This window comes from Emydura macquarii, unplaced genomic scaffold, assembly GCF_026122565.2.
Source record: "Emydura macquarii macquarii isolate MOO-44397 ecotype Brisbane River unplaced genomic scaffold, CSIRO-AGI_Emac_v2 contig_3287, whole genome shotgun sequence".
Taxonomy (NCBI): domain Eukaryota; kingdom Metazoa; phylum Chordata; order Testudines; family Chelidae; genus Emydura; species Emydura macquarii.
This window is the reverse complement of record NW_027133424.1, coordinates 3,207,966-3,233,830: the sequence shown is the minus strand read 5'-3', so window position 1 is coordinate 3,233,830 and position 25,865 is coordinate 3,207,966. Positions and strand designations below refer to the sequence as shown.

Sequence of the window (25,865 nt, the reverse complement as noted above, 5' to 3'; positions counted from 1 at the left end):
TCGGTGATGGAGAGGTCGAGCAGCATGCTGTACCAATGCTGCCTCGGCCACGCTGGAGCAATCAGGATAACGTCCGCCCTGTCCCTCTTGATTTTTAGGAGGACTTGGGGCAGGAGCGGGACAGGGGGAAAAGCATACATTAACTCCCCTGTCCAGGGAACCAAAAAGGCATCGGACAGAGAGCCCGGCTCGCGACCCCTGAGCGAGCAAAACCTCGGGCATTTCCTGTTCTCCGCTGTAGCGAACAGGTCCAGACGGGGAGAACCCCACCGTTGGAAAAGGGAAGCCACTATGTCCTGGTGTAAGGACCATTCGTGGTGGGGAGAAAAACTTCTGCTGAGGCGGTACACCTCGCTGTTTCGTACCCCCGGGAGGTGAGAGGCAGATAAATGAAAACCGTGTCTCACCGCGAAGTTCCAGAGGTGAATGGCTTCCTGGCAAAGTGCCGAGGAGCGTGCCCCCCCCTGCCTGTTCATGTAGAACATGGCTGCCGTATTGTCCGTAAGGACTTGGGACCACTCTGCCCCTGAGGAAGGGGAGGAAGGCCCTGCAGGCCAACCGGACTGCTCTGAGCTCGCGCACATTGATGTGCAGAGCTCTCTCCTCCAGAGACCAAAGCCCCTGGGTGCCCTGATCGTGAGAAATGTGGGCTCCCCATCCCCGATCGGATGCGTCTGTGATGAGCGTCACAGATGGGGTGAACTCTCTGAAGGGGACGCCCATCATCACTTCCCTGGGGTCCCTCCACCAATCGAGGGACGACAGCACCTGTGGGGGAACCAGGACCACTCTAGTTAGAGAATGCCTGTGTGGTACATACACCGAATTCAACCACGCCTGGAGAGGTCTAAGCCTCAATCGGGCCAGTCTCACTACATATGTAGAAGCCGCCATATGTCCCAACAGCTGCAGGCAGTGCCTGGCTGTCGTCATGGGGGACAAGTGGAGATCCGATATTATGGCTGCCATCGCCTCAAATCTTGCTTGAGGCAGGAAGGCTCTGGCTTGTACTGCATCTAACCTGGCTCCAATAAACTCAATACATTGAACCGGAGTGAGTGTGGACTTTTGCTCATTGATAATCAGCCCCAGTCTAGCACACAAGTCGCGTGTGAGGAACAGACTATGTCTCACATGGGCACTCGACCTCCCCCTGATTAACCAGTCATCCAGGTAAGGGAAGATTTGAACACCTTTACGGCGCAGGTGGGCTACTACCACAGCCATGCACTTAGTAAAAACCCTGGGTGCTGAGGAGAGCCCAAAGGGTAGGGACCGAAACTGATAATGGTGTCCCGCTACCACAAACCTCAAAAACCGCCTATGGGACGGTAATATCGAGATGTGAAAGTATGCATCCTTCAAGTCCAGGGCGGCATACCAATCCCCTGGGTCAAGGACCGGAATGATTGTGGCGAGAGAGACCATATGAAACTTAACTCGCCTAATATATCTATTTAGGCCACGGAGGTCCAGAATGGGCCTAAGGCCTCCCTTCGCCTTGGGGATTAAGAAATACTTAGAATAAAAGCCCCTGCCCTCTTCGGCCAGTGGGACTTCCTCCACTGCCCCCAACGTGAGGAGCGACCCAATCTCCTGCACCAGGAGCTGAACCGAGGCCGGATCCCCAATGGGGGACAGCCTTGGGGGGGTGTTGGGAGGGGAGGTTGTAAGCTGGAGGGCATACCCTTTAGCAATCACCTCCAGGACCCAGCGGTCCGTAGTGATGGCTTCCCATTCTGAAAGAAAAGGGCGAAGCCTGTCCCCAAACGGCCGACCAGGATCCCAGAGAGAAGGAAGAGTACTACCCTCCTGCTCTGGGTCAAAAACGTTTATTAGCCTGATTACCCCCTTTTGCAGGCCCATGCTGGCCCCTCGCAGAGGACCCCTGGCGGCCTCCCCTGCTGGGACCGCGGTAGCGCTCACGACCCCTCCTCTGCGGGGTGGTCGAGGAGCCGGCTTGGGCGGGGGCGGTGGTTGCCCTTGGACCTGCGGTCTGGACTGCTGCCTGGAGGCCTGAGGAGTATACAACCCCAGAGACTTCAGGGTGGCCCGAGAATCCTTGAGAGCGTGGAGCGTGTCGTCTGTCTTTTCCGAAAACAGACCCAGGCCATCAAACGGCAAGTCCTGGATAGCCTGCTGAACCTCTTGAGTGAGGCCAGAGGCTTGAAGCCACGAGCAGCGGCGCATCACCACCGCCGAGGCCATTGCCCTACTGGCTGTGTCAGTCGCGTCGCTAGCCGCCTGCAGCGCAGCGGTAGCCACCGCAGATCCTTCATGCAGAACCGTGGAAAAATCCGCCTCCTGGTCAGGGGGCAGCTGGGAAGCAAACCTCTGCATCGAGGCCCACAGGTTCTTATTATACTTCCCAAACAAGGCCTGGTGGTTCGCTACTCTAAACTGCAGCGCCGCAGTAGAGTAGATCTTCCTCCCGAACAAGTCCAGCTTACGGCCCTCCTTGTCCTTAGGGGTGCTACCCTGACCCCCCTGACGGTCCCTCTGGTTGGCCGCATCGACCACCAGAGAACTGGGCGCAGGGTGGCTGTACAGAAATTCAAAGGGTTCCTTGGGGACATAATATTTCCGTTCCACCCCCTTAGAGGTGGAAGGCAGGGAGGAAGGGGTCTGCCACAGCTTCCTCGCTATCTTCATGACATTGTCATGCACTGGCAAGGTCGCCCGGGAGGGTCCCAGAGAGCCCGAGGGCCCAAAGAGGGAGTCCTCCTCCTCAGACATGAGCTTAAACTCCATGCCCAAGTTCTCAGCAGCCCTCTTGAGGAGGTCTTGGTGGGCCCTGAAGTCAAACAGGGGCCCTTTACGATCCCTTGCTGCTGCCTCATCCGGTGACGATGAGGAAGAGAAGGGTAGGGGTGCGGAAGAGGGTCCCTCCCCAGGGTCCGAGTCCTCCGAACCCTGCTCATGAACCTTAGGGGCCGGGGGGACTGGGGGGGCCACCACAGAGTGCAGTGACACCGAGCCCTGGGGCATAGAGGCATTCCAGGGTCCCCAATACGGCCACTGCCAAGGTCCCTGGGCCCACCCCGCAGCCTGCAGGGAAGGCTGATGGAGCCGCACCGCCCTAGTGTCACCAGAGCCCCCCGTGCGTCGCTTATGTCGCCGACGCGTGGAGCGGTCCGATGAAGACGACGTGGACCGGTGCCGACGTCTGCGGTGCCAGCGATGAGAGGAGGACGGGGACGACGACGACGACGCACCCAACCTGCCCCTGCGGCGAGAGGACTTGCGATGCCGCTTGCCCCCTCGAGACCGAGAGCGGTGCCAACGATGGTGACGCTGAAGGGAGTCCAGCCGTCCCGAGGTCGGTGCCGGTGCCATCATCGGTGCCGGTTGCAACGGTGCCATCATCGGTGCCGGTTGCACCGGTGCCGGAGCCGGCAACAGTGCCGAAGCAGGCGTCGGTGCCGGGATCGGCGGTGCCGCCAGATGTGAGTCGCTGCCTCTCGAAACGACCGACAGTGACCTCGATCGGTGCCGGGACGGGCTCCGCACCGTAGATCGTGAGCCCGAATCCCAGTCCCCGCTCGAATCGGAGCTGGATCTGCGGCTCCGGCGACGGACTCGGGACCGCCCATGATGCCGCGGTGCCGAGTCGCTCGACGACCTAGAGTCGGAGCTCGGAGGGGAGCCGACGCTCTCCACCCTCCGTGACCGTCTGGCAGGAGACTTAGATTGGGAGCGTCTCCAACCACCGGGACCACCCAGCGCGGGTTTGCCCCGAGACGCGGGTCCCTTGTCCCTCGGCTGAGGGGGGGACGGAGGCGTGGGCAAGGCCATGAGGGCTCGTGCCGCAGTAAACGCCTCCGGCGTCGACGGCCCTTGCAGGTGCACTCCCCCACTACCAGGAGTCGGGGGAGGCAGCCCGCGTGGAGACCCCGGTGCCGGAGTAATCTCAACGGCGCTTGGCTGGGGCGTCTCCGTACTTCCTCCACCCTGCGCGGGCCGGAGGGAGATCTTGGGTGCGGCCGAAGGCCGTGCCGTCTTCTTGGCCACTTTAGAGGCCCGCGGCGGTGCCGAAAGCGGTGCCGGTGGGGGGGCGCTCCGCACCGACGACACACTCGGTGCCGACGGAGACCGGGACGGCTCGGAAGCTGGATGGAGCGCCGACTCCATTAGAATCGCCTTTAGCCTCGCGTCTCGTTCTTTCTGGGTCCGAGGCTTAAAGGACTTACAAATCTTACATTTGTCTCGACGGTGTTCTTCTCCAAGGCACCGGAGACAGCGGTCATGCGGGTCACTAATAGGAAAGGCTTTAGTACACAAGACACAGTTCTTAAAGCCTGTGGACACCGGCATGACTCCCAGCAGAAGAGGACCCCGTCCGGGGTTCTAACTTGTCACTACAACTACAAACTAACGAACTCTATAACTACTACTATAACAAGAAATGTTGAAAACAGTCAAACAACTAGGGAATGAGCTACTTGCACACAGCAAGAGGCGATAGTTCCAGTAACCGTCACAGGCGGAAAGAAGGAACTGGGGACCCGCGCAGCCAGCAGCGCCCTTTATACCGCGACATGAGCGCGGCACTCCAGGGGGTGCCTGAGCTGGCCATGCGGGGCTTGCTAGGGAAAAAAGTTCCGGGAATCTGTGCACGGGGCGTGCACACACCTACATTGGAATGCATATGAGCAATCACTCGAAGAGAGAAGCCAATTGTCAAGATACAGGAAAACTGTGTAAAACTCTGACGTCTTATTTGGGCTGCCACCAAAGAGAAGATCTTCATGAATACTCTACATGCTGTTGCTAAAGGGAAGGCCTCTGAGCTGGAAATGTTCCTGACTCATTAGAAAGCAAAGGAACTTTCTGTGAGACGGATGAATATCTACATAGAAATCAGCTCCTTCAGTTTGAAAGCCATGAACCACATCCCCTCTTTTATTGATGCTCATGTATCCATCCTGAATTTTGACTTTCGAATGAAGATGTTCAGTTGTTGAAGGTCCAGAATGGGTCTCCACCCGCCGTCTTTTTTGAGGACTAGGAAGTAAGGGGAATAGAACCCTCTCCCTTGATACTGAGGTGGCACTCACTCTATTGCCCCAAGTAGAAGGATGGAGTCCACCTCCTGTTGAAGAATCATCTTGAAAGAGTGGGCCCTGAATGGGGACTGGGAAGGAGGTTTGTGGGGAGGGAGAGAAGGAGGGAGAGAAACTCCCTGGAGTATCCTCGCTGGATAATTGCAAACAAAAAGTGAGAGGCCATCCCAAAGATAATGGGGATAGAAGTGGTTAGTATCAATAGCAGACAGCATATCTTGACCGAGACATCAAAAGTAGCCCTTAGCAGTGGCTGGGAATGGGTAGAGATCGTGGTAGCAGAGGAGGCTGAAAGTCGAGGTCTCAATCTTCTGGCAGTTACGCAGGGGCTCAACCGGATGCTGTGGTGGAACATGTGTGGAGGGGACGGCCTTCGCTTACACACCTGCCTGTGGTGTTTTCTCCTCTGGACTGGGGTGTAAATTCCCAGGAAGAGTAGAGTCGACCAAGTCTTTCAACGAGCGTAGGGACTCGTCCGTTTTGTCGTTGAACGAATTCGGCCCATTGAAAGTCAGGTCCTGTATGGTGTTCTGGACCTTCCTGGGGAGTCCCGAGGAGTGAAGCCAAGACTTGTACCTCATCATTATGCCAGTGGTCAAGCCTCTGGATGCAGTGTCTGCTGCATCCACCACAGCTTGAAGGGAAGTCTTTGCCACTAACTTGCCCTCTTCTGTGAAAGACTGAAATAGGGCTTTGTCGTCAGGGGAAAGCTTGTCCTTAATGTTGGCCAGCCTGGAATAACTGTTATAGTCCTATTTCATTAACAAGGCCTAACAGTTAGTAATACGGAATTGTAGGTTCAGAAAAGAAAACACTTTTCTTCTCAAAGGTCTGACCTCTTTGAGCCCTTGTCAGCTAGGGTGGTCTTGGGAAGCTGCAATCTAGCTCTCTCTGTGGCCACATGTTCCACCAGGGAGTTGAGCGCCAGATGGGAGAAGAAAAATTCAGCCCCTTTGGGTTGGCCTCTGATGGAGCCAGTGGGCACCAAGTAGGAGAGGCGTGGTGTGACTTATGGATGGATTCGGGGCATCTTCTATGTGGCTTGCCGGGGCCCCAATAAGGCTGAAAGGAGGGATTGACTGGATGAGGGGGACCCAATGGCGTCATGTGCCAGTGGCTCCTGAGGAACTGATATCTGGATATCAGATCCCGGATGGATCCTTTTATCTTATGCACTGTGCCCTCCAGAATGGGAGTATTAGTGGTCCTGGACCCATTGGCTTCATGTGCAAAGATTCCCCCGGCCTGGATGAGCTTGGGCAGGACTCCCTCCTTTTATGGGCAGATCCAGATGGGGCTCTGTCCTTACGGCCACGAGAATACCCGGACTCTCCTGGGAAGCCCAGGAAGAAGAGTCCTTGGGCTCAGCAGCTGTAGGCCCTGCTACTAAGCTCATACTTGGTGGGTGCTGCTCATCTGATGGGGCCAACGTATGGGGGTCGCCTTAGCCCAGATCAGAGTGAGGCCATAAGGGATTTCCTTAACCAAAGCGCACAAGCGGCGGAAACAAGCGACAGACGCTGCACTTTGCAGCAGTACACGTCTCCCCCACCCAACAGAGACAGCGCTAGTGATCATTGCTCACAGAGAAGAAACGAGGGGAGGGGACAGTTCTTGAACCCCAGGAATCTGAGCATAGGGCCAGACTGTGGCAGGGGGTCCCCGATTTGGGGACAGAACAGCCTATGCTAACTAACTATACTAATATAAAAACTAGAAAACTATTTACAAATTTATTTAAAGACTATTAAGGATAGGAAAATGGAGAAATCTGTGCAAGGATTCCAAGTCAGGCCATGTGGTGGTAAGACGGCACCGGGGAGGTGTTGGCCTGTACTTCCTCTTCTGCTAACTGCTGCATGTGTGCGGGCTCACGGACAGTGCTTGTTAGAATTCCCGGATTCGGGTGCATGGCACCCACATGTGTCATACACATAGGGACCGGCGCTCTAAGAAGAATTGAACCTTTTTCCGGCCCATTCCAATTGGGCTCATTGACATGCCAAGGGGAGCCTATAAAGATGCCAACGGCCCAGATTCTCAGAGGAATTTTGAGGCGCCTAACTCCTGTGAATTTCAATGTTAGGTGTCTAAATACCTCAGAAGATCTGGGCCCAGGTTCCTAAGGTTGCCGAGTGGGGAGGGGAAATAGCAATACTACAGTGGGGGAAAAGGGATATTTTTTGGCAGCATGCGAACTTTCAGACCAAGCAGAGACTGATTTTGGAATGCTGCAAGCAAGGGAAAACAGGCCGTTCTGATCCCAATGCAGCAAAGTACTTAAGGATGAATTTAAAGTTAAAGCCCGGTTTAGGTGTTTTGCGGCTGGAGCACACACTTGCCCTTGAAAGCGTTCGGCCCTTGATTTCCGCCTTTGCCAAAAGACAATGCTGCAGAACCCAGAGCTATGAAGAGGGCGTTCCTCACACAGCCGGAAACGAACTATATCGGCTGCCGGCGCCACACAGTGCCCTGAACAAAGGAGGAGCTAGAGCAGAGCCCAGGGCTGGCTGCCAGAGGAGCAGAGCCCAGGGCTGGCTGCCAGAGGAGCAGCGCCCTCCATCCCTGCACTCACCGGTCTCCACTTTGGAATGATCCATCCTGTCGGTGACCTTCTCCTGACGGATGAGGTAATCGACGATCTGCACTCCAATAGGTGGCTCCGAGTGCTCCCATTCCAACACCACCAAGGTGCTGCTGGGCTCGTGCACCGTGGACAGCCGCAGCCTGAGGAAGGAGGAGAAGGGGGGTCAGGCCTTTTGAATAGGCTGCTCCTGCCCGCCCCTAACAGCCCCCGTCTTTTCCTCCCACCCTTCTGCAATGTGGGGCTGGCTCCACCCATTGTTCCCTCTGAGCTACTGGCGGTCTTCTGCAGCCACAGATCAAGGGGCGGGTTATGTCTTTTGCCTCTCAGGAGGCAGTGCTCTGAAGGCATAAATCGGTGGGATAGGGGGCAAAGGTGACTAGTGGCAGCCTTGCATGGCGAACTGCAGCCCAGAATAGCCAGCGCACAGAGCACAAGTCCACCATTTCCCCTTCTCATCCAGCCCATCCTGCCCCAATCTGCACCTACACTGGGGTGTGTCCCCCCCGAGCGCCGCTTCAACACTTTCAGAGAGATGCAAAGGGGCCACAGCATGGGCCAGAGCTGGGCCCAATGCTCTACATTATTTTAATGGAGGAAAGCTGCAGAACTTGGCCTTTGTGCAGATGTCCACTGATTTGTGAGATCGCCCAGCACTGCATGGGGAAGGCAGCTCATTTCAAGCAAGTGCTGCTGATACCTCTGTGCCACACTCAACTCCCCCGTCATGCCAAGACAGGGGCATTCACAAGGGCGGGCAAGCAGGGGCACGGCCTCCTCCAGTAATCATCAGGGGCACAGAACTCCTCCAGTCCTGGTGGCGGGAGGGGGGAGGGAGAGCGAGCTACGGCTGGGGCCGGGACGGGGCGCAGAACGGGCCCCTCCAGAAGGTGTCAAATTTAAATTCCTGTGCACAACCCTGTGCCAAAAGGTTGTCACTCAGGATCAAGACCATCTACGGGATGGAGTGGGGGACTCTCGTGCTGCTGCCCTTCCAGCTTCCAGCCACATGCTGGATCTCAGCCTCTGGCACCGGCACCTTCCACAAACACCGAAGTCCCTTTAAAGAGGAATAATTTCTGCTGAGGAGAGGGTGAATTCAGCATACGAGAGACATACACCGGGTGTGGGAGGGGTGCACATGTCGGGAGCCCGTCAGCACCAAAAGCACTCGAGTCGCACCGGCACCAGTCTTCGATGACATCCCCTCTCCCGGAGCACCACAAGGTGCTCATGGTGGCCTCCTGCAACAGCTGAGAGGGAGGAGATGAAGGATTAGGGCCAGGCAAGCAGGAACGTCCCTCCCTCCAATCACCCACCGTGGAGCTTGCATCCGAAAACCTGTAACTTTCTGTATGTGCCACTCCCCATGCAGCCTGGCACACACTGCCAGCTGGCTGGGAGCTCAGAGATCCCTTGGCAAGAAGGGGAACCAGACAGAAGTCAAAGCGGATGGGGGCCTTTCATGGGGTCTTCAACCTTTCACCCAGCTGCAGCTGGTTTCAAGTGGCCATCGCTGAGCCAGGCCTGCATCCATTTATGCCCACACACGCTGGAAGGTGACTGGCGCTCTGAGCTGGCAGGCAGGGTAGCAGTGTGGTGATCTCCCATAGCCCCACCAAGGCAGATGCCGGTCTCCGGAAAGCTCTCTGTCCCTTCCTCATGGCTCGCCATGTGCTACAGCCGGCTGCGCCGCACCCCTGGACGCCCAGACCTACCATTCGCTGTTAATAACCTCAGGTCGGCCGTCCCACCCCAGAGGCTGCTGACACTCAGACAATGCTAGGGCTACCAAGGCCCAGTTGGAGGATGAGACGCCCATGTGCCAGTGCCATGGAATTGTTCCCTGGGGCTTGGTGACTGGGCTCTGTGAAGCCTTTAAACCGCCCCCCCCCTCGGTTTGCTGGTGTCAGCCATGTTTCCTCGCTCTCCCCCTCTCTCAGCAAGTGGCTCCTCACCCTCTGTGTCTGGTTATTGGTGACCAGCTCATAGATGGGCGCTGCTTTGGTGACATCCAGCAGAATGGGCTCGGCCGGCACGGCTAGGCTCGAAGTCACATGGCAAAGTGGGCAGGAGGAGGGGCAGCGGCCTCTGCTCTGGCACTCCATGCGGACACCGGCTGCCACCCGCTTGGTGCCCGACTCAGACAGGCTGGCAATGTACTCCGGGAAGGTGAGAACCTTGGGGTCCCGCTCTCGCTCCTCGGACTCGTCTGAGGGGGAATTGCCTGTGACAGAAGAGAAAGAGAGGGGAGGGGGAATCAGGCCAACCTGTGGGACAGGCAGTAACGCCCTCCCTCACCTGTCCTCCCTCGGCAACACTTGGCTCTTTCACTTCACTCTGAAGTCAGGAGAGAGGAGATGGTGACTGGTGACTAGACAAGGCCACCAGGAAGCAGGTCTTCTGTGTTCCTTTCCTGGCTCTGTCACTGGCAAGTGACCTAGATGTCTCCGTGCTCCCATTTCCCCACAACCTGGCCTCAAGCTGGGGATGCATTTCCCTAGCTGCTCTCCACGCCGCTCACACATACAGCCCGAGTCCCCCGGCTAGCTGCAGGCGGACTGAATTCCATCTGCAGTGACTGACATATCCACTGGAGGGAGACGTTCTCCTGCAGATGGGGGGCATAGTGTACATGAGCGTTACGGTTTATTCTGACTTCCACATCCCGAGAATGTCCTTAAATATCCTTCTTTTGGGGAGAAACTTGCCATACTCGGTCTCCGCCCAGGAGCAATTCTTGGTAAGTTTGAGGGAAATACTTTTAGCCATTTCTGGGTGAGAGCTAGAGTGAAGAAAATAGATTTTTTTTCAACTTAAAACATTCAAACTTTTTTTTTTTCCTGAGGGTGGGGTCATTATTAATTAAAAACCAGCATTTCATCAGCTCTCATTCCATCCACTAAAGGGCAGCACTGCACATAATCTCCACCTCCTGCATTTTACTTTATTTAGGCTTTTATGTAAGACAATGAGGAAGACCTGATCCAAAGCCCAATGACGGCGAAGAAAAAGGACTTTGGATTAGGCCCCTCCTTTGAAAATTTTGGCATGAACCTATCTGTACCTCAGTTTCCCCATCTGTAAAAAGGAAAGATGATGCTGACCAACCTTTGTAAAGCACTTTGAAATCTAGGTGTGGAAAGCACCACATAAGCATGATTATTAATCAACTTGGCAGGATTCCTAGTTTCATACATGCTAAAGATACCAGAAGGGACCACTGTGGTCATACAGGAGGTCAGACTAGATAACACAGGCCATAAGACTTCCCAGAATTAATTCATGTTTGAACCAGGGCATGTGTTTTGGGGGGAAAAAGATCCAATCTTGACTGAAAAATTGTCAGTGACGGAAAAATTTACCGCAACCTTTGGTAAGCTGTTCCAGTGGTTAATTACCATCATTGTTAGAAACCAGCGCCTTATTTTCAGCATGAATTCTTCTAACTTGAACTTCCAGCCGCTGGATCTCATACCTTTGTCTTCTAGAGTGAAGACCTCAGGATCATATATTTTAATCTATTTCAAGTTTCACAATTGTGCAAAATTATGAATTTTAAGCATTTTTTCCTATTTATATTAATTTAAATGTTCACAATTGCAGAAATATATGGGGGGTTAAATAATAGTTATTTAATGACAGACATTGTGATTCAAAAAGTTAAAGCTTTATAACTGTTAAAACACAAGCTGTCAACATCAAATGTCAAAATATATGAAGTAAATATCCTTAAATCAAACTCTAGTAAGTTCTTACTTTGCCTATCCATAAATTTCTATTAATTTAACCAATTTAAATTGGTTTATTGGTAAATTTATTTAACCAATACCAAATAAATTTGAAAAGCTGTTTTGTACATTTTTAATTGATTTCCAACTTTCAGCCAAATGAACCCTGACACACATAAAGTAAAAAATTAATCAAGTATATAAGATGCATCAGTCACCATTTTCCAACCTAAAAAAATATGTACAAAACAAAAATCTGAATGAATAAATGTTTACAGATATACTGTATTCTCCTGGTTAGCGAAGAGTAGTACCAATGAAAAGGCTATATTTCATTATGAATAAACACGTTTTAATGGTTACCAGCTAATAAGTATAAATGCAAAACAAGATTGAAATTGCTGATTTAAATCAAAGTTTCCTGCTTGTTGATTTAAATCATGATTAAAATTGCTGACTGACATCACTTTGATTTATATCGGTCCATTCTGGTGAGGGAAGCAGAACTGTTTCTTAAAGCAGTGTTTTGCAAAGTTCCTATGGGGTCGATGTAGCTTGAGATACTCTGAATAGTCTCCATGGCCCATATTGCTTGTTATTAACAGATACGCCTATACCTACAGCGTTGCAATACATTCAACAGCTAATCCAACCTACAGCAGGGAGACCACTAGATGGTGCTGTGATGCTGAATTGTTCCAGGCCTGGGAATAGCATATTGACAGCAGTGATTTAAAAGACCCATTTAAGATCAATACAACTCCTGCACCAAATGTGCCATATAGTTCCTCCAAAAGATGCTGGATTAAACAGCAGAGATGAGGTGCAGGCTGATATGAGGCAATGGGCTCATTCCCCATCCTCCAAAGCTGGACAATCTCTACTAACAGGTGAATTAAGCAAAGGGTCTTTCTTTTCCAGGAAAGTTTCCATTGAACAACACTGCATGGGGCGAAGTAGCCCAATATACCAGGGGGAATCTTCAAACAAAACTTCTTGACTGGGAAAAAGAAAGAAAAAAAAAGGCAGAGAGCTTTTCTAGCCACGGCTGCGCTCTGAAAATGTGAAGCCAGATTGTCAAAAGATCTCCGCACCCAGCAGCTCCCACTGATCGGAGTGTGCATGTTCTCTATAAGAGCTGCTGGGTGCCGAGTTGTCTGAAAATCCTGCCCAAGGAGCAGATCCACATTAGATGCTGAGCAGACATAATGAACGTCCCTCAAAGCTCAGACAAAGAGGTGTGTTGGGGGGAAGAGTCCGAACAAGGAACTGAAAAGAGTGTGAGCTCCATCAAGGAGTTGCCCAGACACCAAACAACTCTCCTCATCATCCCGGCCAGGAAGAAAGTGCTGGACTAATGTACGTTCTCTGGCACCGGATCAGGCCCTCCTTCACCTCCGACTGACTTCACTGGGCGGGGCGCCTGAATCTGAAGAGATGATCAGGCCACGATGCCTATTAAACCTTGGTCTGCAGGGCTTTCCCTCAGATCTGCCTGTCCTTTGTGCTGGAGCTGGAAGGGAGGTGCAAACGGATCTGGGCATTGCTGATTGAGCATGCTCTAGAGAGCTGCAAGGGCAGGCGGCTGCAGTTCTGGGAATCACAGGCACTGCTGAGCCCATTCTCCTGGCTGACTACACATATACGGGGGTGGGTAGGTGGATGTCGGAAAGAAAGAGAAGAGAGACGACACACAAGAAGGAGAGAAGGAAAGGCTCTCCAGCCTCTTTGGATTCCACCCAGCAAAGACAGCAGATGTGCCCAGCTTCCTGTAAAGCCAAACAAACTCTGGTGGTGTGTTTCACAGCCGTGCGCTTCAGAATCAGCAGAGCACATCTGGCTTATACCTGCAGAGCAAGAACAAGATACAAAGGGAGGTGGAACTACATATCCCCTGCGGGATGTTCTCATCTCTGTTAGCAGTGGGGGAGAGAGTGTGTGAGAAGGGCTGGCTGGGGACCAGCTACCTGCTTGTTCTGGGACTGGATCCAGATTTTTTGTAGACACACAACTGTCAACAGCACCATCAATGTAACGAGGGTAGAGACAAGCCAGGTTTGCAACTCCCAGAGCTGCAGGGGACAAGAGAGGGTTATGACACAACTGCTTCTGCCTTCTGCCTGCACCTGGAGGCGGTGTGTGAATTTAGCACTGAAACCCTGCCAGGCCACTGGTAACAGGAGCTAGGGCTTTTTGGCACAAGTGGGACATAATGAAGGGCACTCTCCTTTCACTGACCCATGGAGCTCTGAGGCCTCTCCAGCCTGTCTTCATTTTGCACACTTGCCTTGTGCAATCTCCCAGCTGGCACACCCAGCAGCAAAGGCCCACGCAAACCCCGATGACCCAGAGGTGAAATGCTTTCCACCGGAAACCACATTTCCGCTCAACGATCCCTAGGTGGAACTTGGCCCTAATGGCACCGCTAAGGTTCTTCCTAGCACCTTTGTTTCTCTGCTCCTGACGCATCCAGGAAAACGAGCCCAAGCCAAAACAACCAACACGAGGAGCAATTGGGAGATCCGGGGCACAGGAGCGGCTAGTCAGGAAAGCAGCCAGGAGGGTGGGTAGGAAATAGAAGTGAGGCTCTGACTTCATGCACCATCCCAGCTCCAGCAGCAGCTTCTGCCACTGGCATGAACAGCTGGTATTAAATTTAGAACAGAAACCAATTAAAAGATAACAAGAGAACATAAGAGATCATATGCTTTGGATAGCATGAACCTAAGTGTTTAAAAAAACATGACCTCTGGCTATCACAGGGGAAGTTTCAATATTGTTTCGAAAGGCCCACAAACTACTTCAAAACGAGCATCTCATGCCATTAGCGACTTGCTGTCATAAGCCCGGTGATCGATACAAATGGGGAGGGTAGGGTGCATGAGATGACCCAGGGGAATGCTCCATCTCTGGGTGGGCTGGGACAGAATCCCCGTTGCATATTTTGCTGCATGTGGAATATGTTCTCTCTCTCTCTGCCAACGCATATATGTAATAGAAGCAGGTGGCTTGCAGGCCTATTGATCTTTGGAATGATTTTCAGACTAGGTTGCAACTATTTTGCAGTAGGCCTCACGAGGAATACTGGCAGGTCTCTGACTATTTAGCAGTCACTGACGTAAAATGTCGCTGCAAATGGACTGCACATATACACAGATCTGATCAGTTCTTTGCAATGAATTCTCTGGGCAAAACCTTCCCTGGCTGTGATTTACAAATCCCTCACACACGGCACATAAAAAGCAATGACAGAAACCAAGGCAGAGTTGGGTAAGTCTGCAGTAGCGTAAAACCTTACAGTCAAATTGTGTCTAGCTCTGTGGGAAAGGTGTGAGGACTCCTCTTCCACCTCCCATCACCCTGCACAGGCAACGGGTGCAATCCTGGTCCTTGCACGCCCAGCACACAGGAAACAGGGACTGCTGTGTGATTGTTCAAACATTTGCACTTGCAGTCTGCACGTTCTGCACTAGGAGAGCGTGGGTCTTTGTCCCCCTCTAGTGCTTGGTACACACAAGAGGTTAATGGAGGAGAAAAGTAATAGGTGAGTAGGTCTTGAGCACCCCTTTTTCTCGAAAATGGACACTACGGCTTTTCTCTGCTTTACTAGATCCTGGATTATTCTTCCATTTGACTGGCGGAGGATGTGGGAGGTGTTTCTGATGAAAGAATCCCATCTGGTTGGCATGTCCCTCCAGCCCTGGTTTCCCTTAAAAAGAGAAGGGGAGGAAAAGAAGAGACAGGGAAAACTTTGATCTGCCAGCATGTCTCATTGTCGTTTGCTTTGAACAGAGAGGCTGACAGATACTTTCCACTTAAAAGGAAACCTCCTGGATGTCACTTAGATGGAGCTTCCGGAATGCCCACTCCGCAGGAAGCACTTAGCACTCAGCAAGGGAAAAATATTCATTTTCTCGGAGATGAAAAGGTAGGGTTTTGTGTGTCATTTCTCTGCCTCCAGCTGGCAATCACCATTCCCTGGAACGCGACACTGCAGGACAAACTGTGCTCTGGGCCACACCAGCATGAATCCTGAGTAACCTCCCTGGTATCAACGGAGACCAGAATTTGTCCCTACAAGACACGAGGATTAAACTGATCCTTCTCCCCCCGCCATCTTGAATTGAATGAGATGTCCCTATATCCTTCTGCTTCAGCCTGCGGGGTGGTGAAGGAGCCCGCCGTAACTTTTGTGCGATGACGTCACGGCAAGAGGCATTGCAGCGTTGTGATAGTGAGCTGCCGGGGTTGAGGCTACCTTGTAGTGTCCCAGTGGCATTTAGGTTGAGGTATCAGGGGGATCAGACCCTCCGCTGGTGTAAATCAGCACAGCTCCACCGACGTTAGTGAGGTCACACCCATTTACACTAGCCCATGAGGTTTAGCATAGACTCATGCCTGCCATACAAATCAGGATGCACAACTTCCTATAGGACAGCCACTTACAGTGGTTTGCCTTAAGGGCATCTTTAGATCGGCAACAGCATTCAGGCGAAGGATGTTCGTTGCTGAGGGCTTTGTTTTCACTGTAGCTGGATCATATGAAAACGGTTCTAGTTACAGTAGAACCCCATTTTACAAACTGCCGGGAATTGAGAAGATCATGACACTGAGCATCTAAAAATGACAGCAGGTCCAGCGACGAAGTTGCAGCATGATGCACTCTATCACTTTCTTCACAACACTGCAAAGCAACTTCCGATGCGCTGAAGGCATCCGAAAGTGAAGAGAGAGAGACCTGTTCTTCAACGATGTCACTTTTGTTATGGGATTTGTTTTTTCAATGCCAAGAAAAAATGGTTTGTGTAACCGGTCCTTCGTAGGATCGGTGTTCGTGAAATTGAGATTCTACCGTGTTACTACTGTTATTCGTCCCTAGGGATTATGTGCTTAATTTCTCTCTTGGACACATATGGGTAAGCTCTATGGTGCTGCTGATCTGGGCAGGAAGTAGCAGGAGAGAAGGAAGACAAAGTAGGAAGAGCCACTAAGGACTGAGTTGTTCAAAGTCCGCGTTTGATCAAGGCATGGGGCCGAGGGCTTAGTCTGATGAAGAATCTTTGGACTCCATTAGTCTGGAGTGCACATTCACCCCAGAAGCAATTGACAATCACTATAGAGGGGTTGAGAGATGAACCAGTGCCTCAGTTAATGTGTCAGTTTGTCTCTAGCTTTTACGTTCGATAGAACTTACTGTTTAAACATTTTGCCAAGAAACAGGACAGAGCTAACCTCGCTCAGAAACCCCTGCAAAGAAAACACGCCTGTTAAACCAAAAGGAGAAAGGCTGCTTTTTAGCTTCCCCATCGTGCTGGAAATGGACTATTGTGGGACAGCTTTGAATTGCAGCTTTGAAGGCACAGGGGGAAAGCAACAGCCACAGAGAATGGTTTGTATCTTGCAATTTTCCAATCAATATCAGCTCTGGACATTCACCAACTAAAGCCAAGAGGAGAAAGTGGCAGGTGCTGAAACAGGAGTGAAGCTGAAAGGAGATACTGTAGGGGAAGAAAGGAGGCAACCATGAGACCTGCAGAAAGTAAGAGATCATCACTGTGTGATACCTGAAATGGCCCAGACCGGGGGGGGGGCCCCCCACGGGTGGGAATGGAGAAAAGAAAAGTCACTGTGCTCAGAGAGATCCTGCCATTCAACTACTGTGGATTTATGCTAAAGATGGTGGCTTTGGGGAAACCCCTGTTGTTCCAATAGCCATATGAATCCAAGCGATCCATCCAGAGACGGAGAAGGGTGAATTTCCCAAATCAGACCCACGTGCAGAAGCAAAGTTTCCATCCTGGCAGGACAGAGAAAGTCCCATTAGTTATTTTAGTGCCAAGAGTTTGAATTTCCAAACTCAGAGATGGAAACAACCTATCAAATTATCTCATTCACTTCTTGGAAGTGCACTGCTGTTCTCTACAGTGCAGGTCAGGCAGATTCCTGCTGGCTGTAAATGGCACTCCCAGAAGCTGTAACATTCATCTGAATGGGACAAAATTTCTTCTTACTGTGCCTTTGAAAACATCATGACAAATCAAAAAAGTCACTCGCATTTTGACCTTAACAATCAGCAGCCACAGCAATCAGTAGAAAACATCAGCATGGGCGTATTTTGGGGAAAGTAAGGTTTGATCCATAGAGTCAAGTGATCAGTATTGTATAAAGAGTGACTGCTAAGAACAAAGGCCATGCAGAACTGGAATAAAGCTACCACAGCTCGGGGGGGGGGGGGGGGGGAGGAAGGGGGCCTTGCACAGTATCACAGCTGGTTTTGCTCCCACACTATTACACAGTTCACGGTGTGAAACAGAATGTCTGAGGGACACAGTTAATGACAGCAAAGGAAAAACAGACTCTCCTAAAGGGGATTTATAAAGGCACAAGTGGGAGTTAGGTGCCCAACTCCCACTGACTTTCACTGGCAGATGGGTGCTTACGTGCCCTGTGGAAACCTTGCCCCAAAGTGACATGTATACACATGTGCAAAGAGACCCTGTACTTACACGCAGTACAGTGGCACGTGCCGTTCTCTTTCCGCTGCTGTGGTTTGTGCCTGGAATTTCCTGTTTGCACAGATTCACATTTCATTTCACAGGTTGAGAGTGCCTGCCTTGCAAAATGTAACCCAGCTTCTGTCTCCAGATCAAGCTGCTCAAGCTGACTAGCTTCACCCAGGCAGAACTGGTCAAATTCACATGCATCCCTCCATGGTCTCGACTCTTGAGGTTCCTCAATTCCTACACAGTGACCAGTTTTCAACAGGGTATAGAAGTAAAAGAAAGTGCAGGTTTGGGGGGAAGAAAAACACTAGATAGGAAGCAACTCCAGACTCAAGACCCAGATGGAAGAATGCAGATGCGGAAGACACTCAAAAGGGAAGGACAAAGATATAGCAGCTAAGAGTAGAATCCGGCAGTAAGGCTTGGTGGGAGGAATGCATTAGCCTTTCATTTCTCCAGGCATGTGGCTTTTTATCATCTGCAATGACCTGATTTAATCCCTACTGAAGCCAGCGGGAGTCTTTCCACTGACTTCAATGGGTGCTGGGTCAGGGTCTAAACAACAAATAAAATGAGTCGGCATCTTAGCCTGGGCAGTTTGTCCATATCACAAAGCCAGCACATGACTGGCTGCAGGAGTCTAGGGAGGAGAGAGAGAATAGCTGGTATAATGGTGGGAACACACTCATTTGATGCAGTCAGGCACACCTGGCCTGGAAAAGGGCTTTCCTACCTCGACACTGTACCGCTGGGATCTGCCCATATGCCCTCTGGAGGGGTGCATGCATGCGTGTTTTTGATCATTGACTAGGATTCCTACCTTTGCTTATGTCTTCGTACTCCAGCCAGAGCTGACGCTGGACCTGCTTGTTGGGATACCAGATAGAGCAGGATTCCTCAAAGCCATAGACTGCTTCTTGGATGTAGTGGTTGCCAAACTGGTCCAGCAGGGCCACGAAATCACCTCGGGAGGTGGCTCCATCCAGAGAGTGGAGGGCGTTGCTGAACGCTGCAGAGAACGGACACAGAAATAGAAAGCACTAGCGAATGTGAGGGGGGAATCCAAGCTCCCACCAAACCCCGCTCCCAATAGGGCCTTATTCCCTCTTACAGCCCTGCATGGCTGAGGAATGGGCGTGACAATCCAGCCTTTGGTTTTTAAGGAGAGTAGGATCAAACCCTCACTCACCCCAAATAATAGGAAAGCTATTCTACCTCTGCCCTCTCCCCCCAAGCCTGCAGCCCTGCGGCACTTACCCTGGGAGATAGCCAGCTGGCTGAGCCGGACATGGTACATGATGGAACGCACCTTCCAGTGCTGCAGCAACGGGTATCCTGACACCTCGCTGAAATTCACCATCCCTGAGGGAGACAGGACACAAACCCCTCAGCGCTAGAGAGCAGTGAGCTGCTAGCTGCCCAATGGGCAGCCTGCCCCACAGGGGCAGGGGCTCACGGATGATGTGTGAGACCAGCCCCGGTGCACACAGGTGGGAAACGGGGACGCTGCATCGTAGGGAGTGAGGCTAGAATTTCCAGCAGAGCTCAGCCTGGGCCTAATGCCGCTTTCGCTACAGTTAGTGCCGCTTTTACCACTGCCATCAACACAAACAGAGCTAGAGCCATGCGGAGGCCTTCCGAAAACCCCAGCCCTTAAACCCTCACATTTACATTAGTAATCCTAATCCCTGGTTTTCATCTAGCAGATCTCAAAGTGCTTTCCAAACAGAGGCTGTATGATTATCCCCATTTTACAGGCGGGGAAGCTGAGTTACAGGGAGGGGACGGGACTTGCCTAAGGCCACCCACAAGGCAGAAGCAGAATAGAAGAGCCAGGAATAGAACCCGGGTCATCTGAGTCCCAATCCACTGCTTTATCCTCTAGGCTACACTGCTTCCCTTAGCACAAGCCGCGCCTGAAAGGGGCTAGGAATAAATTTCCCTTATGAGCAGGTTATTCCATAATTGTATGCCATCAGGCTTATTGCACCTTCCTCAGAAGCATCTAGTGCTAGCTGCTGTCAGAGGCAGGATACTGGACTGAACGGATCCCAGGTCTGATGCAGTACAGCTGTCGTTACGGTCTCTTGCATTTTAAAACGGAGCAGCTCACATCCCTGTACTCTGATCAACACCTGCTCTTTGAAAGCTCCTAGATGCTGTCATGTCCCAGCAATTGAACATGTGCCACGGTCTCAGCCTCCAGTACAGACCTCTTAGTTGGCTGTAGCAAAGGAACAGGGTGGGTTTTCTGCCGAAGGCTTTCATACGGGCTAACGATCTCTAATTTTTCTTGCATGGCATAACAAGCAAGGCAGCAGCTGGGAGTTCAGAGCCCAGAATTTGAAAAGTGGTTTGGAATCCTTCTAGATGAAAGATAGCTGTTTATTATTTATATTAGAGTAGGACCTAGAGACCCCAACTCAGAACAGAGCCTCCTTGACTTAGGTGCTATGTAAATGTGTCATAAGAGGCATTCCCTGCCCTGAAGGGCTCACAAGGAAAGGATTACCATCTCTATTTTACAGATGTGGGAGTTGAGGGAGAGACTGAATTAAGTGATAGCATCAGGAACTGAATCTAGATCTCCCAAGTCCACATCTTAACCATAAGACACCCTCCCTGTGTGCTAGTCACCCATAAGATTCGTAACTGTAAGTCATTATCATGATCAGCATTTCCTCTGAGGTGCTACTCACTCAATGGGCTTCACAAGCCCTGCTCTCAGCGAATGCCCTAGGTAGCATCTAGCGTCCATTGCCTGATCTGCTGTAAAGGAACAGTGCCGCAGTAATGGGGCGCATTGATCAGCAGTTCTGTTCAACAAGCTGCCCAATTAAATCTCTCCTTGGGTGAGAGAATGAGCCGGGCTGAACCGGAGGAAATAACTGGGCGGGGAAAGAGTCTAATTACGCTAAAAGATGGTTTGAGGGTCAGTGACTTTCCAGCAATTAAAAATACAACTTTAAAGGAATTTGTTTGGGTTTGTTTCCTCACGCCACTTTGGGCTCTGCTTCCGATGATAACAAGGCCTTTTGCGGGTTTTTTCTGGAAGGCCAGTCCAAGAGGCATGCCCCAGCATCTTCATTACTCCACTAATTAGATTTTTTAATGAGCCATCCTCTGAACACAGCAAGCTCGTGTGCGCTGCCTTTAATCCCTCTGGCGGCGTGGTCACAGCCGCGTTCCATGCCAGGAGGAATGGACACGGATGATAAGAAAGCCAGTGGAACCCCTTAGTCCAGCCAGGCCCAGGTGTGAGGGAAAAGAGGTGTGAGGCACTGACTGGGAGCACAGTGAAGCCTGCTCTTGATTTGCAGAGGTGCTGAAGCTCCTAGGGAAGGCAATGATGTTGGGGATGCTCAGCACCTCTGAAAATGAAGCCTCACATCTCTGCAATTTCTCCACACAGAGGATAAACACCACCTAGGACATTAGCCACCTGTCTCTCCTCTACATTAGCCCCTGAATCGTATCCACCCAAAGAGATGCGTAGTGGGCAGAGAAAGCACATGGCAACCCTTTATGTGAGGGGTGAGTTTATAAAATGTCCAGTTAATTATGTATTAACTCCTCAACTGAGATGGCAAGCTATAAAATACAGGAAAGCGAAACCAGCAGAGCTTTTTAACTCTTGTCTTGACTGGCTACGGCAAAACTCAGGCAGAGGTTTCAACAAGTTAAAATGCCGGGCTGAGTTTCAAAATCTCCAGTGCTGTGAACTGGGCAGCAGCTGTGAAAATCATTTCAACCTGGAGCACAGGCAAGGGACGGTGGGATGATCAGGGCCCCGGGCGGAGACAGCAGGGGATAACAGGATCACGGGTGTTAAGGAAGAATGGGCCATTTATGCCATAACAATGATTATTTCCTGGGGGGCAACAGAGTCAACTACCGTGGCTGGCCTTAAAAGGAAAAAAAGGAGCTGGAGAACGTTAGGACCAACAGTAACATCTGTAGGTAGGCACATGCTCCAGTAAGGGCTGCTTATGGTAGCTGTGCAGGGTGAGCAGGTTGTCTGAGAGGACCAAGAAGGAACTTTGTTTTAATTGTGAAGATCTCCAGCTCTGCCAAGTACAGCCTCAGCTGCTGGGATTCACACTCTTCGTTACAGTGAAGAGACTCCATTTTCGAATCATAAACTGTGCTCTATTCTAGTCGCAGCAGGGAATGCTCACCAGCCAATGAAGCAATTCCATTCCTGCCGCCAGCTGAATGGTCTCGTTTAACAGGCACCAGGAAACAAATGTGGAAACACGAACACAGCCTTCGAATCTACTCTCACCCCTTTCTCACCTTTGGTCGACCAAGTTAAAAGAAGCACTGCCTTCCAAATGATCCAACTGGCTCTTTCCAATCTGTGTCTGGGCTGGGCTTTTCAAAGGAAACGTAGGCACCCAAATCTTATTCAAATGAGGCAGCTAACTTCCTGAGGCACCCTGGGAAACTCCAGCCACAGCTCTTGCCTCCCAGAGTTAAAGTGAGATTCATAACTCTGGATTTCAAGCTACCAGATCCTTCCAAATGCCCAGGAATGCTCCTGATGGGACTCAGGCATTTTCCTGCAGAGTGTGGGCACCATCCAAAAACAGAGAAGAGCTAATTACCAGGGGCAGGGGTGATGGGAAACAAACACCCAATTACATCTGGATGTGAGGTGCTGCTGATGGTGATACATTTGGCGGGCCTGCGGCTAGTACCTAATGGATGTTTGCATCCAATCAAATAAATATATTAAAGACACATGACAGCACGGCATAACTAGCAGGGTCAACTCATCGGACAGCACAAACTGGGCTAACGTGGGGTATGGAAGGTCAGAACTGAAGTGAGGCAGCAGAGCTGTGTAGGGAGCCCAGAACTGGAAAAACAAAGGGTGTTTCTGGATAAGATCCAGGCGGTATAGCAGGACCGTGTGTGCAGTTCAGCTCCGGAACAGCAGGCAGTGCTGTGGGTCAGAACCGAGAAAGCGTCTGCCGGCTGAGCAGATGACAGATGGACCAGTCAATGCATTATGCTACACAAAAAGGACACACTGTGTCCTACCCACCCACTTTGTTTAGCAACCTTGCTCCATTTAATGCTCATGAAAGATGAGACAATAGCACCGACAGGGTGGTGAACAGGCAAAGCAAGTAACAAACTAGTCCATGTCAAGGGTTCTCCCAAGGCGCTAACCAGCAGGACTGTGCAAGGAGAGTAAAGCTGCATTTCCCAAGTGATAATAAGCGGAGCTGGGGAAAAGGAGACATTTTTGGGCCTTTAAATTCCTCTTACTTCAGTGCTTGCTGTTACTGATGACTTGAATGTGGGGGGTCTCCTCTGAAAAGTGGTTATGCAAAACTGGCCCCTTCTTACTCAGCACCTTTGCCCCCACATGTGTATCCCAAGCAATGCTGGGACCTGCTGACTTCAGTGAAAAACATAAGATTTTACTGCGTTTTACCATGGGCAGCTGAGAAGAGCCAGCTCAGCTCTGGGAGAATGAATGGGATTATTTTCCAGCTTGCGCCGCATCAACAGAACTGTTAACTACATTCCAATTACAAAGCGGCTTGTGCAATGTTGTGGCCGTAATTACACCTGTGTAACTACCTTGGCGGCAGCAGGGGTGAAAAGTGAAATGCAGTTTGAGGTCAGGGGGGAGGCAGAGGTGTAAATGAGGGAAGTGTTTGACCTGCATTTATTACTGGGTGGATGCACAGGTCGGAAAGAACCAAGTAGGCTGGAACTCAAAAGACCCGGTTCTAGTCCTGGTTCTACCCAGTGTGACCTGAGGAAAGTCACTTTACCTCTTTGTGCCGTAGCTTCCCCAGTGTCTATTTACACTGTAAGCTCTTTGGGGCAGCGACTGTCTCATAACATATTTGTCGAGGGCCCCGATTGTGACTGGGCTACTAGGCGATCCTACAATACGAACAATGGCTAACAACGAGTGCCTTCTAGCATTCATGGAGCTATACTGCCATGCCAGGCGGCTGGTTGGCTGGGATGTCCTGCTAGTCAACCAGTGACCATTTGGTGATCCCCCAGAAGGCAGGGGAGGGAAAAGGCATAGGTCAAGAATGCCCACAGGTGAGTGGGGCAGCCAGGGCATCTGAGGTCTCCCAGGCTTGGGCCTCATCTGATTTTTGATTGGCCAGGGAGGCTTTTCTCTGCTGAAGCCAGACCGTGAAAGGTTCCCTCTCTCTGCCGTTTTGCAGGCACTAAAAACGCTCTTCCACAAGTTGAGCCTGGGAGGAGAGGGCAAAAGTCTGGCTGGAATCACTCACCAGTCAGGAAGCCTGGGTCGGGCGTGGGCTCAGAGATCTGCTCCTGGCACTGATTCTCCAGCGGGACAGTGGCCACCACCAGGCCATCTGGAAGCTGCTGCTCCAAGCCCCGGGCAAAGTTGTTCTGCCTGCAAATTCCAGAGAGTTAACGCTTGCGTGTGTGTCTGTAATTAAAGAGGCTGGATTGGCAGCCCTGAAGAATGAGGACAAATGATACAGGCATAGGTTTTAAGGCCAGGAGGGACCTCTGTGCTCATCTAGCCTGATCTCCCGCATAGCACAGGCTGCAGGTCAATGATCCCTGGATCAAACCCCTAGCTTCTGGCAGAGTGAAAGCATCTCTTTTACAAAGACACTGAATTTTGATTAAAGACCTGAAGTGACAGACAGTCCACCACCTTCCAATCTGTTCCAGTAGTTAAAAACATGCCCCTTATCTGCCCTGGATTTGTCTAACTTCAGGGCCCAGCCACTGGTTCTTGTTACACCTTTGTCTGCTGTATTAAAGGCATCTCCGCTATGCGAAATAGCACAACGCTGCATGATCACTGGATCAACCTTCCCACCACACACGGCAGCGGCAATGCACCTCGGCTTAACAAACTGCTCACGCTCCTGTGTCTATTTAAAGTCTAGCTTCCTGCAAATCAGCGGCTGAGGGGCTTGTGACGGTGGGCACAGATCCTCTAAGTTATTAGGTGCAAGGTGCCTAAATACCTCTGAGGATCTGGGCGCCCTGGCAATTAAGAACTGGACTGTGACCAACGACTCACTTCAACGTAGATAGGATGGACTTTCAACCACACCGACCAGGCTGCATTTAAAGCAGCAACTGTAAACAGCAAAGAGAAAACATAAAGCCACCCCAGAAGCCCATAAGTTAACAACTTTGAAGGGCATGTATCCCCCATTTCCTCAACCCCTCTTGGAAAAGCCCTGGCCTCTATGGAAACAAGAGACTCAGGACCTGGGACTGTGTTACAGACCAGGGCTTCCCAGGGGCGTGAAGAGTTTTCAGACAAGCACAGTGGTGGCGCCTGCCTGATGAAAACAGGGAACATGGTCTTCACCTGAAGGTCCCTTTCAGCACCTGTCCAGCTGCCACCTCCCTGGAGTGGTTGTTGTACCCATAGAATATTTCCCCGAACAGAGTCTGATTCACAGGCAGCTCCCGGCTCTCCCCGCAGTTGCCTCCCTTTGGACAGGACTCTGAGATCAGCTGGCATGACCGGGCGTCCACTCCGAGTTTGTAATCCTCAATGCACCTGCCATGGGGGAAGACCCAGAGCGAGCCATTACAACAGGCGACTGAGCCAATATGTCCAGTGGTGGAGGCAGGGAGGAACCTCAACGCAAAGACAGAAATGCCCCTCTCTATGGCCAACTGGAACAGCCCCAGGGTAGCATACAAGCCATTGAGTTATAAGCATTAGCCGTGGAAGGCTCCCAGTACAGACAGTTACCCTATCATCTTCAAGGCACGAATGGAAGATTGTTCAGTCCAGTTTTAAATGGCTCAGGTGATAGCACTTCCACTGTTTCCCTTGACAGGTTATTCTATGACCCGATAGCGCAGTCTGTCAGGAAATTATTCCCAATACTCAGTCTGTGCTCCATTACCTCCCAAGCACCGTCTCTGGGCAGATCTGCCTCCCTGGCAAACACAGAGCCGTTCCATTTAATTTGCTTATGAAGCGGTTACAGTGCAGAAA

At 51.3% G+C, this 25,865-nt stretch overlaps 1 protein-coding gene across 1 annotated transcript in view; it reads right to left on the bottom strand.

Annotated features, from left to right (window-relative positions):
• ASTN1 (astrotactin 1) overlaps positions 1 to 25,865 on the bottom strand; it is a 177,457-nt gene that overhangs the window by 16,626 nt on the left and 134,966 nt on the right. The window contains exons 13-19 of the mRNA XM_067532409.1: positions 25,224 to 25,418; positions 24,154 to 24,281; positions 19,139 to 19,243; positions 18,702 to 18,890; positions 9,606 to 9,874; positions 8,767 to 8,900; positions 7,639 to 7,790 (exon numbers count right to left, since the gene is read on the bottom strand). Coding sequence (XP_067388510.1) covers positions 7,639 to 7,790; positions 8,767 to 8,900; positions 9,606 to 9,874; positions 18,702 to 18,890; positions 19,139 to 19,243; positions 24,154 to 24,281; positions 25,224 to 25,418 — 1,172 coding nt within the window. The remainder of the gene's footprint in view (positions 1 to 7,638; positions 7,791 to 8,766; positions 8,901 to 9,605; positions 9,875 to 18,701; positions 18,891 to 19,138; positions 19,244 to 24,153; positions 24,282 to 25,223; positions 25,419 to 25,865) is intronic.